This window comes from Gavia stellata, chromosome 21, assembly GCF_030936135.1.
Source record: "Gavia stellata isolate bGavSte3 chromosome 21, bGavSte3.hap2, whole genome shotgun sequence".
Lineage (NCBI taxonomy): Eukaryota > Metazoa > Chordata > Aves > Gaviiformes > Gaviidae > Gavia > Gavia stellata.
In genome coordinates this window covers 11,488,248-11,503,836 of record NC_082614.1, presented here as the reverse complement: position 1 = coordinate 11,503,836, position 15,589 = coordinate 11,488,248, and the positions used below count along the sequence as shown (strand labels likewise).

General features: G+C 40.4%; 1 protein-coding gene across 1 annotated transcript in view; it reads left to right on the top strand.

Moving 5' to 3' along the window:
* Positions 1-1,660: 1,660 nt before the first annotated feature.
* Positions 1,661-15,589, top strand: part of TMEM132C (transmembrane protein 132C) — a 154,179-nt gene continuing 140,250 nt past the window's right edge. The window contains exon 1 of the mRNA XM_059827765.1: positions 1,661-2,436. Coding sequence (XP_059683748.1) covers positions 1,676-2,436 — 761 coding nt within the window. The 5' untranslated portion in view covers positions 1,661-1,675. The remainder of the gene's footprint in view (positions 2,437-15,589) is intronic.

Here is a 15,589-nt window from a genome sequence, read left to right as displayed (position 1 = left end):
GAGTCTGGCTCTGTAGGGCTTTTTAGACATCTTTACGTGTTCCTGAGTTTCAGATGAATCTGCGCATTATGCATTGCCCTTACAGTTGCTTTTCTTCTTTAAAGAGCTCAACTTACACAGAATCTTAAATCCTGACTCTGATGGGATTCCCCAAGGACATTGGAACTGACATATGTCTGAGGGCGATGTCTACTTTTAAATATTAAAGCCAGTCAAGCACTAGATGCATCATCATTCATTTACCTTCTGTACCTGTAGTTAATCTCTTCAGTATGAGTTAGGAAGAGGAGTTGTGAGTAGCGTTATGTAAACTACGTGTAGTTTAACTGTCCTCTGTTGTTATCTACCCTAACTAGGTAATCATTTTTATCTTTCAACAATATATGTCGTTAATCTTTATAATAGGAAAACAACATTTATGTCAAAAGGAATCCGATATTCAGCTGAAACTTAAAATTGGCCAGTATGTACTAATTTCTTTCTGTGTGCTTCTTATATAGTAGCACTTGTTGAAATATTTCCAGCCTGTGATGTGCATCTGTATTGAAATAACTTAAAAAGCTGAGGTACTGTCGATATTAAATTATAGAGGCATAGACCGTAGTGCTAGAAATAGTAATATGAGAGCAAGGTTTCTTGATGGAGGAAGAGAGTGAAATGGTGTGTGTGTCAGTTCTTAGGAACACAGTTTCTGTCTTTGGCTGTAGAACAGAAACTATCTTTGATCTCCTGGCCAGTGTTCCTGCAGGGGTAGTGATAAGTAGTCCTTTGGGGACTGTGGTTCAGTGGACCGTACCAATGTACTGAATACCTCATGCATGGTGTAACTGAACAAAAGATTGGAAAGACAAGAGAGAAGTTTCTAAGTGGGTGGAAAGTTAGAAGGGGATAGTATGACCAGAAGAGAGTGGGGAAGGTGAGCACATGGGTGGTTTAAGAGACCCTGTTTACTTACAGAATTGCTTTTGGAAGGCTTTGACTTTGGTTTGTGGCCAGTCCTTAAGAGAATTGTTGTGTGCAAACTTAGGCAAGTTTGCTTGAAGTTTTGTTAGGGAGGTGAGACATTGCATAGGAGTGACAAGTAACCTATTTATTTCTCATCCAGGTGATAGTCAAAGTGTTCAATGAGTACTTCATGTGTTTGCTGTGCATTAGCAAAGTATTGCTGCAGTCAGTTGAGCTATGTAAAATGGCTGTTGGGACAAGCATTGCTTCTGCTATGTGATTATTCCCCTTCCTACTTCTTCTGGGAGCGTGAATAATTGATGGTGCTGCACACAACCCTTTGTACATCACCTGTGTATGTATGTGTGACAAAACATTTATCGTAGTTAGATGCAAGGTAGCAGTAAAGCCTGCATTTTTTTGTGAATGTAATGCAAAAAAGAATTAGCTACATCTAAATGTGTAGCTACACTATAAATATTTTTTGCATGAAATAATGCTTGTCCCTAACTTACCGGGTAGCTCTACTAAAGTTGTAGTAAATGTCCCTTTGGACCTATAAGCAGATTTGATCTAACTCACCTCACCTTTTCTTTTCTTAGTGACAGAGTGTCGAGGGATCTTGGACAATAATCAGAGATTTTCTTCATTACCAACATACCTACGTGTGAGCTATCGGATCTTCAGTGCTGAGACATCTTTCTTTCTCAAAGAAGCCAACCAGGACTTTATGAGAAATTCCAGTTTGCAGTCCAGGGTGGAATCATTCTTCCCATATAAAGCCAAGAGACCACCAATATTAAATGCCAGCTATGGACCTTTTTCTGTTGAACAAGTTGTGCCCCAGGACCTAATGTTAACTTCCAACTTTTTTGGATCTGCCAACAAGTTTCCTTATAACTGGAAACTTAAGGCTTACATAATGAGCAACAAAATTTACCTGAGCAAGCCCAAAGTCCAGGTCTTGTTCTACATTGTGGGCAGGGACTGGGATGACTATAGCACCACGGAACGGCTGCCCTGCCTGCGGGTGTTTGCCTTCCGAGAGACGCGGGAAGTCAGAGGCAGCTGCAGGCTGAAAGGGGATCTGGGGTTGTGTGTGGCACAGCTGGAGCTCCTGCCAAGCTGGTTTAACCCCCCCACGGTTGTCACGGGCCGTAAGAAGCCACCGGATCAGTTTGAAGGGAGCCCTGTGGAGCTTTACTATACTATCCAACCAGGAGATGAGAAGGGAGAGTGTACTGCTGAGGATATAAGGAAGGGAAATGCCATCCGACCAGGAAAAGATGGCATGGATGAAACCATGTCCCACTTACAGAGGATTGGATCTGTCAGCCTCTATCGAGGCCAGGAGACTTCTCAGCTAACGGAGCTACGGCTGGATAGTAATATTGTTGTCTGGTTGCCCTCAAAGCCTGTCAAACAAGGAGAGGTTGTGAATGTTTATGTGACAATTGCCAACAATTCTACGGTGGATCAGTTCATACTCAGGTATCGTAGGTTATTTTTGCATGTTTCTAACGTGGTAGCATACAAAGTTGTTGGGGACATGGGTGAATCTCAACCAATTTGAAGTTAATCCATGCTGAAAGTTGTTCCTAGTCACTGAAATGTGTTATTTTCCTCCTTCAACACTGTGAAGAGGATTGAAAGCCTCCATCATTAGGAGGCTTTCAACATGTATGCCATGCCATTTATCACATGCCCCCATTATGCAACAACGTACAAAACACAGCAATTCACTGCTTTAGTGGGGCCATTTCTGCACAATGACAGACAGTAAGGCACCAGAAAAGTTCTCTGCTTTGCAGCGCTTTTAAAGTCAGGTTTTCATTGCACAGGCATGGAGTTTAAACGTAGCAAAACTTCAATAACCTGCTTTTCTTTAAGTGCTCTGACAGTGCTTTGTCTCTCCCACACAGAGTGGTTTTGTTGAGAGCTCTTCAGGGAGGGGTTTAACTATCTACTTGTAGCTAAGTAGCGTTTGTCTTTGCCAGTACATATACCCTTTAAAATAAGGCCTAATGTGTTTGATATTGCTGTTGATTGTAAGGCAGTGTTAGAAGTGAGCACCATTATTTTGGACAGGAGTGGCGAATACAAGACCTGGGAACACAAGAACTGTCTTACTGGGTCAGATCACTTTCCTTTTTATTTTCTTCTTTAGCAGTTTCCCTACTGATCAGATGAAAATCCTTTGAGGATGACAAAGACTCGGGAAACTTGTTAATCACTGAAATATTTGATGTATCTCCTTTTTTGTTACCAGGATTTAAATTCAAGGGAAATTTCCACGGTGATAAGCAACAATTGCTCTTTAAAGCCTCAGGGAATCAGAGTTTCCCAAAAGATTCTGCACATGAAAAGTATTCATTTCTAAGGCTTATATGAATTAGATTAATACATAGTTGACAACTACCAAGGAGAATAGCCTTTAGAACCGGAAGTGTCGCTTGGCAGATTAAAGGCTTTTATTTTAAAGAAGGGGGATTTTAGTCATCCCAGAATCATTCTGATGTCTGCAGCATTGGTTAAGTTGGCAAGATAATCTCCCAGACACCTGTTTACTGAGTGAAACCTCCGTTATAGAAGTCTTTTCTGATGCTGTTGCTTATCTTTTATTGAAAATCCTTTTTCACAAAGTAGTAGAAACAGAATACTTTTCCACATAACAAGCATAGCTGTGGTGAAAGAAGAAATCCAAAGGCAATGAACTGGGTGTTTGCTGGGTGGATGGGAGAGGGAATCACCCTTTGAAGGTCTGTGTCACAGTCTTTATTTTCCTGAAAAGCAAGTTGAAGATAAACAAGCTTGTTGAAATCTGATGATGTATTTCTTTGCTCAGAAATAAATCTGACTGCCTAGGCAAGGATATCATTTGCATGCTGAGAGGTGCAGTAGATAGAGATGGTAATGTGACTTGCTGTTGCGGCCAAAATGGATTGGCTTTGGTTTTGAGAACAGGTGACTGATTTATTTGAAGTGAATAGTCTGGCATTTGTTGGTAGAGTGGTGGTTCTGCATTATCACAAACACAGAGCTCAGGCCATGTTCTCTTGCTGAAACACCCTTTTGGTGAAAAGAGGATTTGCACTTTTGCTTAAAATTACTTTGAACCAGACACAAGAACACAAGAGGCTGAAGAGGCCAAGATTTTTTTTTTAAATGGCTTTTGCTTCCAGTGGGGATGGGCAGGTGGTCATTGTCTTGAGATGTAGTATAGGGCTGCCTCACGTTCTAAAAATCAGCACTGGTCAGTGTGCTTTCTCCTCTCCACAACCAAAGGCAAGAAAAGCAATGGGAGCTATCCCAAAGCGGTCTTGGTTTTGAAAACTTTGTCTTGCAGGCATGTCAGTCTCCTGTATCTACCAAAGTTGCTGATCTGTGCAGTTGTTAAGGCATCAGATGGAAGTTTGCTTAAGGTGTACAGGAGGGTAATTCCATGTAAAAGAAAAGGAAATGGGTTAAACTGTTTTCCTGACACTGCAATAAGAAGGGACATCTGATACCCACTGGTGAATGTCATGTGGGACCGTCCCCTGAGGCATGAACCGTGTGGCCCATTCTGTCAGCCTGGAAGGTTTCTTTCGTGGTTTTAGTGGCAGAGTGCTGGTGAAAGGCCAGCAAAGCCAAGTTCAGCTTCCTGCTTCTGTGGTGGGAATCTGTTTTCTTCAGTGAAACTTTGTAGGTGTGAAAGAACGTAGCATTTGACCCAGGAATCTATGAAGTGCCTCTATTTTACAGGAAAAAAAGCCAGGCGAATACAGGAGCCAGGGAGTAGCCAATGCATATGCTGGGTCTGCCTAGGGGCTCCTTTAACCTTCTCTGTGGCCGTTTGCCTGGATAGATAGAGGGCTGTACGCTCTCATACTCATGGGTTCCTGGCAGAGCAATCCCTACATCCTATGACATGCATTCACATTTAATCATCCTAAAGAAAAACACACCACACATTATCCCCAGGCATAGTAGGTTTGTTTATTTTCTGCTTCTTGTATATTATTCATTGAGGTATTGCAACATCCAGTGCTGAAGCAAACAGTGTGTGATCATTGCTTTAGAGGGGGAAAAATAACAGCTACAAATCTTCTCTAGCAAAAGGAAAGTAGACTGGTCTAAATGACCTCATATCCACAAATCATTGCAATTGAAACTGTGTTCTTAAATTGTGTCTTAATTCAGAATCCTATTACTGTATCTATAAATTTATCAGCCCAAGAACACCAGTAAAGTCAAAGAGAATGACTAATATGACAGGGAGTGAAGCGAATTATGCATGGTAGTACATTAACGCAGTAGGAGCGCTGTCTGAATAAACACAGATCTTCCTTTCTTGCATCTAGTCAGCACAGGGCTATTGTGAAAGCAGTTCAAACAGTACTGGCAGGTTATAGGATATAGGTTCTGTTCACAGGCCTGTTCCTGTCCTGCTGTGTCACCTCTAAGTCTTTACAAGCATTTCCTATATGCCACGTAGAAAATGTGAACTGTTGGTCAGCATCACTCTCAGGAGTGGAAAGCCTGTTTCAGTCCTGTTTCTCGAAGACTTTAACTTCTTCTGATGGAAGGGGAGTCAGGTTTGCCATATATTATCAACAGTAATAAGAACGGGAAAATCTTGATAAAAAAGCTGAAGAAATAGAGAAGGGGAAGAAAATATTATACTGCGTTCCTACCATTGGGAAGGATTTCTGGGCCCCCAAAAGAGAGATAAATTATGCTTACTGTTGACTGCTCAGTAAGGAAAATTACTGTTATCTCTAGCAGTTGGGTAAACTGTGAACAGAAGAAAAGTAGCATCAGTATAGGACAGAAAAGCAAAAAACCTAGCAATATTTAAAATAAAGATAATTTAGGTCTTCTGTGCACTTCCCATAGCTGTTATAAATTAACACTGCTGGTTTCAGCAGAACTACCATGATTGATCGTTGCTTCACCAATTGCTGTGTACATAAGCTTTTCTAACGAGTCATCGTTTTGGGTCTATCTTCTGTAAGGATTAGAAAGCAAAATCCTTAGGGCAAGACCCTGTTCTTGAATGCTTTTATGAACTGCCCTCACACCCAGCAGGCTACAAATAAGGAGAAAAAATCATAACCATACTGAAAATAAGCTATTCTTGTGAGGTTAACTTTCTGAAGGTAAATGTAGCTGCATGTGTATGCTGAGATATTTGAAGTAGGAAGCTGGGCACTTGATTTCTATTTGTGGTGCTGGGGAGTTGGTGAGCTGAATGCATTAGGCAGCTTTGAAAAGGTTGGCCTGTGTCCGTTGCTGTGTTTGTTCTGTAGCTCTAAATACTTTTCCAGCTATTACACCATTAAAGGATCCTTCCATCTGTTTTTCATGGCGTGACATGCCACATTTGATCTGGCAGAGCACTGTACAGCACAGGGCCAAAGCAAAAGGTGTGGGAGTGCTAAGTGTTTTCTTACTCTGCTGGGCAGCAGCTAATCTCTAACTCACTCTAGAAGGTGCTGAACCACCAGATAACCCGATTTACAGGAGGTATTGAGCAGGATAAGTAAAGAGAAAGGGGATGAAGTTGTTATCTGTCCCGATTAGAGAAAAGAGGTGAAAAACTGTGTGGTACTTTTTTCCCCTCAGGCGTCTTATTACAGATTTTGCAGTGCAGCTCGTTGCACCTGAGGGAATGTAGGTTGTAAACAGTGTTACTGAATTACTTTTGTCCACCAAACAAATCAACCCAAGACAATGGATAATGAGTAGTGATAATAAATCTACAGATTGGAAGAAGGATAAAGGATAAATGCAGTGAGAAAAGCTATTAAACCCATCAGCTGAGGCAACTTTATATGTCAGTTCATAATGAGTATTGACAGCAGTGCTGTGTTAGGTAGTATTGAGAACAGCTAAAAACCTGGAGGAAGATGCATGCGTAGAGTAGCACTACAGAACAGCCATAGCTAGAAAAAGTAGTTATGATCATAACATCTGTGTACTGCCTGCTTGTAAATCTCAATATTTCAAAGACTAGATTTTGTGATCTGGCCATAAATAGCCATTTTGGAGGAACTGGTGATGAAAAAGGGGGATCTCCAGCACTAACTCTGCCTGTTTTGCATGGAAGACCTATTTGAGCCTCTCTAGGGAATAAACCACTCAGAGGAGCCGCCTGTGCTTGGCACTGCCCTCAGCTGTTCTACCTGCTGTATATAAAAGAAACAAAAGTACTAACATTTTTAAGCAATTACTGTTTAATTTTATATACTGACATTTTAATTTTACCTTATGATGAAATAACCTTTAGTACCCTGAAATTTACCTGTGCTTAATTGTTGGCTTCTCAGTTTTTAATGCTGCAGTGTGGTAGCATCACTGCAAATGCAAGTGACATTGTAATGACTAACTGAAGCTGAAGTTAACCAGAATATGAGACCAAAACCAGAGCTGAGTTCATTTTGTGTTAACCCATAATTCAGGACATATTATCCCAAGTACCTATTTTCCACAGTAAATGAAATGCTGATTTCCAGCTGTGAGATGAAGAGTGTGCTTTTTTATACTGCTGCATAGTTTAAAACCAGTGCAGCTCAGAGTGAAATGAAGAGAGACAGAATGATTTGGTGGGATGCTCTTCTGGGCATACATGTGTGTCTCCAGATGTGAATTGCAACAAAACATTTTTCACTTCCTATGCGGCTTTGCATTACTTAAATATTTAAAAGTGATTTCACTGCACAAAAGCATTTCAGTCGACATCTGAAGGGAGAGGAGTTTGAAGCCCTCAGACTTGCTTCTGTTATCTCATTATTTCATTGCACATTTTCAATTGAAAAGAAGGTCTCGTCTTCAAAAAATTCAGACCCACGGTTTTACCTCTTGCACAAATGTAAAATATAACACATATATTCTCTGAAACTAGATTTCCTTTTATAGTGCCTTAAACCTTCTCTTTAGACATACATGTTGTGTTCTGAGACACAGATAAAACTAAGTGGCTAATTCTTACATACTTTTCTTTACACAGTGTATCTCAGGCATTCTGGATAGCAAACTGCTGTTTGTTCTCACCTGAGATACAGTTTCTTCATTCATGTTTCCATCTTGAATAAACAAAATGCAAACTTGCTGACTAAGATCTTTCAGAGTATTCTGTTCACATTTTTCTTTGTATCTCTCTTTCAGTAAAGTCAATTATTAGGTTAAGACTGGAAAATGGAAGCAGTTTGCTTCCTTATGAACCTTTAATCAGGGTTCAGAGAAACTGGAGAAACTCTTTCCCAGTCTTCCAGCCCATCAAAGGGGTTTCCTAATTATTTTATGTTACTGGTAAGACTGATGAAGTCAGGTGCTAGGCCAGAGCTGGTTTGCAAAAGTGTGCAGAACTCAATTATGGCTTGAAGGGGTTTTATATATTTCATTGATGAAGTGGTTATATATTTCGTTGTCTAGTGTTTAGCCTTGTGAAACTTTAATTTTTATCGATTTTTTTGGTTTTCCCATCTATAGAATGACCTACAAATCTACAGTGGAGCAGGTTAATGAAAGAAAGGTAGTGATCTAGTCCTTATTGTGTGCTAATTAGGAAGTCAAGGGACCTGGATTCTCTTCCGACTTCTGTTCAGGACTTACTGTGTTACTTTAGGCATATCATTTTATCCCTTCTTACATCTTCACCTTCTCAGGTTACTTGTTTGTACTATGCACGGTTCAGGGAAGAGACTGGGCTGTGCTCTGTGTGCATCATTTGGTATAGTGAGCCTCCAATCCCCATAGGGCATCTGCGTATTACATAATACAAGCGACAGTAAATCATACAAAAGTTGTTACACTGTGGGGATTATGGTTTTTGCAAGTAACAAAGTGTAATAGCACCTGCAAGTGCTGTGCTAAGATTTCTTCTAAGTAAATGAGTGGTTTAAAAATTCATAGCAATCATGTGTATTCATTTTTTATATTCTGCTTCAGTAAGAAATGGGGACATAGTCTAAGGTACTCATAATTGTCATTTACTAGAGAATATGGTAGACTAACAGTAAAAGGGTAAATATTTCCCAATATAACTTTAAAAAGCATTTTTGATGTAAAAAATACTTTTTCAAAGAACAGAATGTGTTAATGCTATTTTGAGAGAATGGTATCACACTCCAGTTAGTTTAATTTCATTAGCCCTTAGCAGGCACTTTTCATGGACATCAGTGTCATACCAGAGGCAGCTGGGTCCTCCAAACAAATGACTCATTCTCAAAAATGCTAAGCTGGTGAGGATGTCCTTTAAACTGGGATTGAGAAAAGGTGCTTCTCACCAGAACGAGGGAAGAGCTAACTTGAGTCTGTGGTAGCAGTGAGTCAGGTTTGGTAAAGTTTTTAAAAAGGAACTGGTTATTAACTTGAAATTGAAGCTACCTAGAAAAGAGAAAACAGGCACTCTTCCCCTGACCCTCCTTAAAAGCCTTTAAAAAAATGTGGTGCTTGAGAAACCTTCTGAACAATTCTATTGACACTCCAATGCAATGTACTCCTTAATACTGAGAATAAACTGGATTTATTGTTAGAAGGCTGAGTCTGTGTTCCTTGCTTTGGAAGTTGTTTGCTGATTGACCATGACTGAGTCGCTGGAGCACAGCTTTGCAACCGGTGAACCAGGAAGAGACCTTAGACCCTGTATGTTCAGGAGCTGAGCAGTAAAGTTCAATGGTGCTGAAGTCCCCAGAGTACTTAGTGCTGAGAATCAAAAGCTGCAGCCTCTCGTTTGAAAACGTTATCCTTAACACCCTGATCAGCCTGTAAAGTGGAATTCCTACCATGCAGAAGTCTTGTAAGACTTAAAGCCTTAGTGTAATACTTTTAGGAATGCTCTTTGTATTGTGAAAGCAGGTATTTCAAAAATGCATGTTCAGTTGAAGTCTGTGGGTTCTTTGAGACAAATCCAGGGCTATCTCTGTGTGATTGTCAGCCTTCCTGGTTATGTGACAGGTAACACCTACGTTTTTCTAGGTGTGGACTAAGACATGAAATCCAGTCAGCTGAGTTAGACAAACCTGAACTATATATATAGCTTATATAATAACTTTATATAACCCAACTATGAAACACATTTGGACTTTTGTGCTTCAGGCTTGTATGTTTGAAAACTAGAATGTTGACTGGAAAAGTAGAAGGAATTGATAGAGGTCATTGTAGGGGGAGACCATAAATGAAAGAGAACAAAATTAATGCATCAGCAGTCAGCCAGAGAGTTGCTAGCTATCAATGCTGCTTCAAGTGCTGAAGCTGAAGGTTTTGGTTAACTTTTGGCAAAAGCATGTGCATATCTGAGTGTCAGAAACCTTATATTGCAGCATCTTGGTAAAAACCCCTCTTGTACGTAGTTTCCCTTCCCATCCCTTTTAGTCTCAGCAAACTAGTGAAGTCATTCCTGGCTTCTTGTCCAAATACGCTGCAGCACGTGTTGCTAAATGCACACTGATGCCTCTGGCTCTTGTCCTTCTGTTTTGAGATGCTGCTCTGAGGTGCAGTGTGTCTCCTGCTAGCTTCTGCAAAAGCCTGTGCATGTGCAAGGCTGGTTAAAGATGAGATAAGGCACCTCTATTTAATTTCTGTTTAGACTATTAGGCACTTGTGTGACTCAAGTTACAACAGTTAATTAAATCCTTGGTTACTTGCCTAATTAGAAACAATGGTGGCTCGTTAAAAGATCATACCGTATAAACCCCAGTCCTCCCAAACCAGCAGTAGGAGGGAAATTTCATACTACTGGGAGTGGATTTTAGTTGAACCAAGATAATGTTTTCTGGCTGTCTGAAAAAGGCTGTGATCTGATACATTAGGGAATCTCCTGGGAACCCTCAGTGTGATTATCTGACAAGCTGTTGGGTTCCAAGGCCACTGTAAGCAAGAAAGTGTGTGAGCCGGTAGGTCTGAATCGAAACAAGTATCCCTGAGAAAAAGTCTATGGTAAGGCTTTAATACCTAGTGTGTCTGTTAAAGCTATAAAAGCAGTAGTGACTTGCTGGAACGATGCTGGGAGTAACATCAGCAAGACATAGCTCAGGGCTTGCAGAGGGAAGGATTTGGGACAGGGTGGAAGTATGGGGAGTAATCCAAGAGTAGGTACGTGGCCCAGTAGAACAGTAAAATCTGATGTTTTTTATCTGTATTGTTTTATTGGTTCTTGTGGGGGTCATTATTTAAGACAGAAACTCTCAGATGGATTGAAATTTCTGTTTTGACAGACTACTGCTCCTCACTCATGACAGCACATACACAAAGAACTTAAATTGTTGATATGTTCTTATGGCACTTTACAGTTAAAACTTCCACAGAAGTCGTGGGGATGGTGGGAAGTGCTGCTCTGCACTTAAACGTTAATTTCTACAGAATGCTGAGTTTTCCTATAAAGTATAGAGGGTTTGACTCCAATTTTTGTCTCTGTTTCCTTTGGGACCCCAATGGGATGCTCTGTACTTCCTTGAAATCCCACCCTGCCCCGTATGTGCTGCCTCTCCAGAGAGGTGTGTGCTGTCATGTGTAGTAGTCTCTTGAAAAGAAAATTGCATTTCTATAGACTTTCAGTGCACAGAAAAGCTGTTTAATTCATAGTTTAGATGAGACTGGGTTAAAAAGAAATTCAGCATCTTTTTTTGTTTATTTGTCTGGTTCCTGGTGTGTTACAAAATGTCTTTATTAGCAAAGCTGCCAGGGGGTTAATTTGCACTAACAGTCTAATCATCTCCAACAACATCGTTTTAGGTTTTCATATTGCTGCTTAGATCAGCAAGACTAGAGAAAAGAAGACTTGAAATAGCACATATCTTAGGAAAAAAGAAAAATGGGGGGGAAGCATTTCAGACGTAGCCCTCTGCATTATCAGCTGTCAGGCTGCTTAAAAAGATTTGCTTTTTCTTGCAAGCTCTGGCTCTAAGATGTAAGCCTTGATTTCTAAAGTGCTATGAGACAGCTCTTTGTACAAAAGAGACAGGCTCATTAAAGGGAATATGTGGTACTTACACACCAAAGTCTACAGCTTGATTCCTCACCCTCCCTGATTAGTCGTTAAACAGAACACGTAAATAGTTGTGGATCATGAATCGCAACTTGGTTTCGCAGATAAGGGTGCCTGACATACTAGACCATAAAGTCAAGCATGGTCTTTCACTTGCCCCATGAGTGCTGGGGCAGGCAGTTCAGCCCTACAGGTGGTCATTAAGGCAAAATGTTGTTGCTGACCAGCCTAAGGGAGTTCCTTATTTGGCATATTGGACATTTGTGGGTCCTATTTTGAGGAAATTAAATTTTTCTATGGATTGCATGGCTGCTTACTCAGGACTCTGAGCTTTGCTATAGCTTTTAAAAAATTAGGTGCTGTGATGCTAGTTGTTGGAGTTACTGAGTCACTTGGTGCGCCTGGTCTCAGCAGGTTGTAGAAATGCCACCGGTAGCAACAAAAATATTTTTCTGCTTGAGGTTATGTCTAGCTTAGAAAAAGCCCTGATTGCATAGAGAGTTCTTCCTATGGAAAGGAAACACCAACCCACAGTAGGAGCCTGTCACTTAAGAACATACCCAAATTTAGTCCTGTTGAAAGTAATGAGAATATTCACAGGCTTCAGGCTGCTTTTTATCCCTCTGGATTTGAGATGTTCTTGAGAGGCCACGTTAGCACCAGCTTCTGCTTCTCTCTTCCATAGCAGCCTGATTACAGTTTTCCAGTAGAAGGGAATGACCAAACCTTTTTTTGTATGTACATAGCTGCTGTTGGTTGTATGATCATGATAGTGGACAATGTACACTTAAATGTGTTGTAATATTGTTTTCTGAGACAGCAGATGATAAAAGGATGGTGCTAAAGTTTTAATTTGTCTACTCAGTACACTGTGAAGAGAACAGAGGTGGTCTGAACGGAGAGGCTCAGGGCAAATACAAGAACAGAGAGCAGGCGATGCTATGCAAGTCAGCTGCAGTGTCAGGAGGGTCGCACAACCTTGCAGGTAACATCGTGGCAGCATTCAAGTAGGTGACTTGGATCCTTGACACTGGACTTTGATTTACTGGTGGGTACTGCTGTGCTCGTGATAACATGTGAAAGTGGTGATTCCAGACCTAACGAGCTCAACTTCGTAACAGTCTCTGAAGGGAAGTAATAGCAACCTTGTGGCTTAGGTCCATTAGGGTCTGATCTAGGTGACATTGAGCTTCAAAGCAATTCCCCAGTGACTTTCGTGGTGAAGCGTTAGTATCTTAAATCAAGCTGTTCAAAGCCCTAGAAAGGATATTGTAAGCGACAATCTAGCCTGGACAGAAATGCATGAAGATGATGTGTAATCTTCATTTTCTAAGACTCTAGGGTACTGCTTAAGAATTTTTTCTCTTATCTGTCTGTGGCAATGCTATTGTAATTAACACTGGGCAGAAGTATTGACATAGTTGAGCGAAGATTTTTATCGGCTGGCTATAGATGGTGGCAGCTGGTTAATTTTAATATTTTTTGAAAGATCTTTAAAGAAATTCTGAATAGTTGTTCAGAAATTAATATGCCTCATCTCTCTTCGTGTTATTAAAGTATGGCTGTGCTGTCATCTATAGTTCGCATTCTTAATTTTCATAGCATCTCAGGTGATGGGTGCTTTGTCTATTGCTATGGTAACAGCTGTTTTTCTTACTCAAAGTAAATATTGACATAAACCCCACTGTAATGTGTTCGTTTTATTCATTGTGTACATCTAATGGATGCCATAGCTGTGCAAATATGTCATGATTGTTGTGGATAGAGACCAATAAACTGAAAGTCTAGTGCCCTGGTATGTAACTGGTTTTGCCTTTCAACACACGCATAATTTTATGTCAGCTACTTCAACTCTGTTTTTACTCCTACCCATGTTTAATTAGATTGCAAATACTTCAGGGTGGAAACAGTCCCTGACTGTGTTGGTGAGTGCACAAGGGAAATGGGATATAATAGCAGATGAGGCATGCTAACTTTTGTTTTTGCTCTTCAACAGCTCCATTTTGAAGTTGAATTGATCCCATGAACTTTTGGCAGTTGTTCAAAATCCCTCCTGTCCTTTTTCTGAATCCTAACGATGGGAGTAGCAGTTCTTTAACTGCGTTAGTACTTTTTTTTGTTGTTGCCTTAAACCCAAATGTCTCAAAAAGCTGTATGAAGCTGTGGTAGCCTCAGTCCCCTCCACGAGGCTTTGCTACCCAGCTCCCTTCAGATTGTGGTTCCTTAAAACGTGTGTGGAGCGATGCAAGTGCAGAACAAAGTGTTACAATTACTCCCTCGCAGCGGGGAGGTGATTTGCTTTGAGTCCTGACACCCAGGAGCCCCTGTGCCACCCCCACCGGGGAGAGCTGTTAGGTCTGGCTGCTCTTAGAAGGAAAAATGCTGTTGGAAAAATTCTTTCTGCAAGTGTTTTCTAGGGTTCTCCGTGCTCCCTATCACATTTATCTGATAAATGTAGCAATTATCTTTTTGGTTTAGAGAAAAAATAAAAAAAATCTAATTTTTATCTACAAGAAGGGGCTTGCATGTTCTGTATTATATTCTATATGCTTTTACAGTGATTCAGATGGAACCTCATTAAACATCTTTTCAGCCCTCTTAGGTTCATCTCTGTTAACTATTATAGGGATTTCCCATGAGGGAAGACCTCTACCACCTTGCACTAACATCAAACACAATTTAGTCTGATAAACTGTTCTGTTGGGAGTGATGACATTAAAAACGCTATGCATGGATAGAAGTGTTTGCAGGATTGAAGCTGTGAGCCCCAGTTCTGCAAAAAAACCTATTCATGCACTTAGCTGTATGTGGTGTGGCCAAAGTTAAACATGTGCAGTAACTTCTAAAATCAAGATCATGCTTTATGAATTCTTTTTATCCTGCAGATGGGAATGTGCTATGTACTGCAATGAATATTGTTGAAAGGGGTCTAATTGCTTACCCGTTTGATATGAATCATACGATGCTTTCCTACTTCTGCAGAGTAATTTTAAAGTAAAAGAATCATATAGTTAGCTAGGTTTTAAATATTACTGATTGTTCTGGTTTGGGAATAGTACTCCTTTCTTCCATGTTAGTAAAGCTAATACCAGAAGGTGTCATTTTTGGGGCTGCCTTGCCTAACATTGTACAGTAGGCATATTAGTTAAGAGGGCTCAATCGAGAAAGCCACAACAACTCTCTTGTTCTCATAGTGCTAAATGAGAGTGAGTCATGGCTGGATCTCGGCTCGATGTAAGAGTGATCTCTGGGAATGGGAAATGGTCAAGAACTTCTTGTTCTAGGAAGCTCTGATTGTTCAGAAAGGCAATGATTGTCCTGTTGTGTTGCATAATTATATCCGCCTCCACATATCCCACTGCTGTTCATTTCTATTATGTCTTTTTATTTAAGTCTTAGCTATTCAAGGAGGAAATTTAACAGATTCATGGCAAGAGCAAGTGAACATCCACACGTCCTTCTCTGCTCAAAAGAATCTCAATGGATAAGGAATGTTACTTAGATAATTGTTTAAAAGGTGCTTAAGGGGCCCTGTGGGCTGGTTACATTGGCTCTATGATTTGCCTTTTTGCCAAACACTCAATTGATTCAGAGTCAGAAACATGAAAGAAGGGAAAAAATACAAGAGGATTATAGTAATTGAGACTCTATGAACATAAGAAAATTAATCAGTCA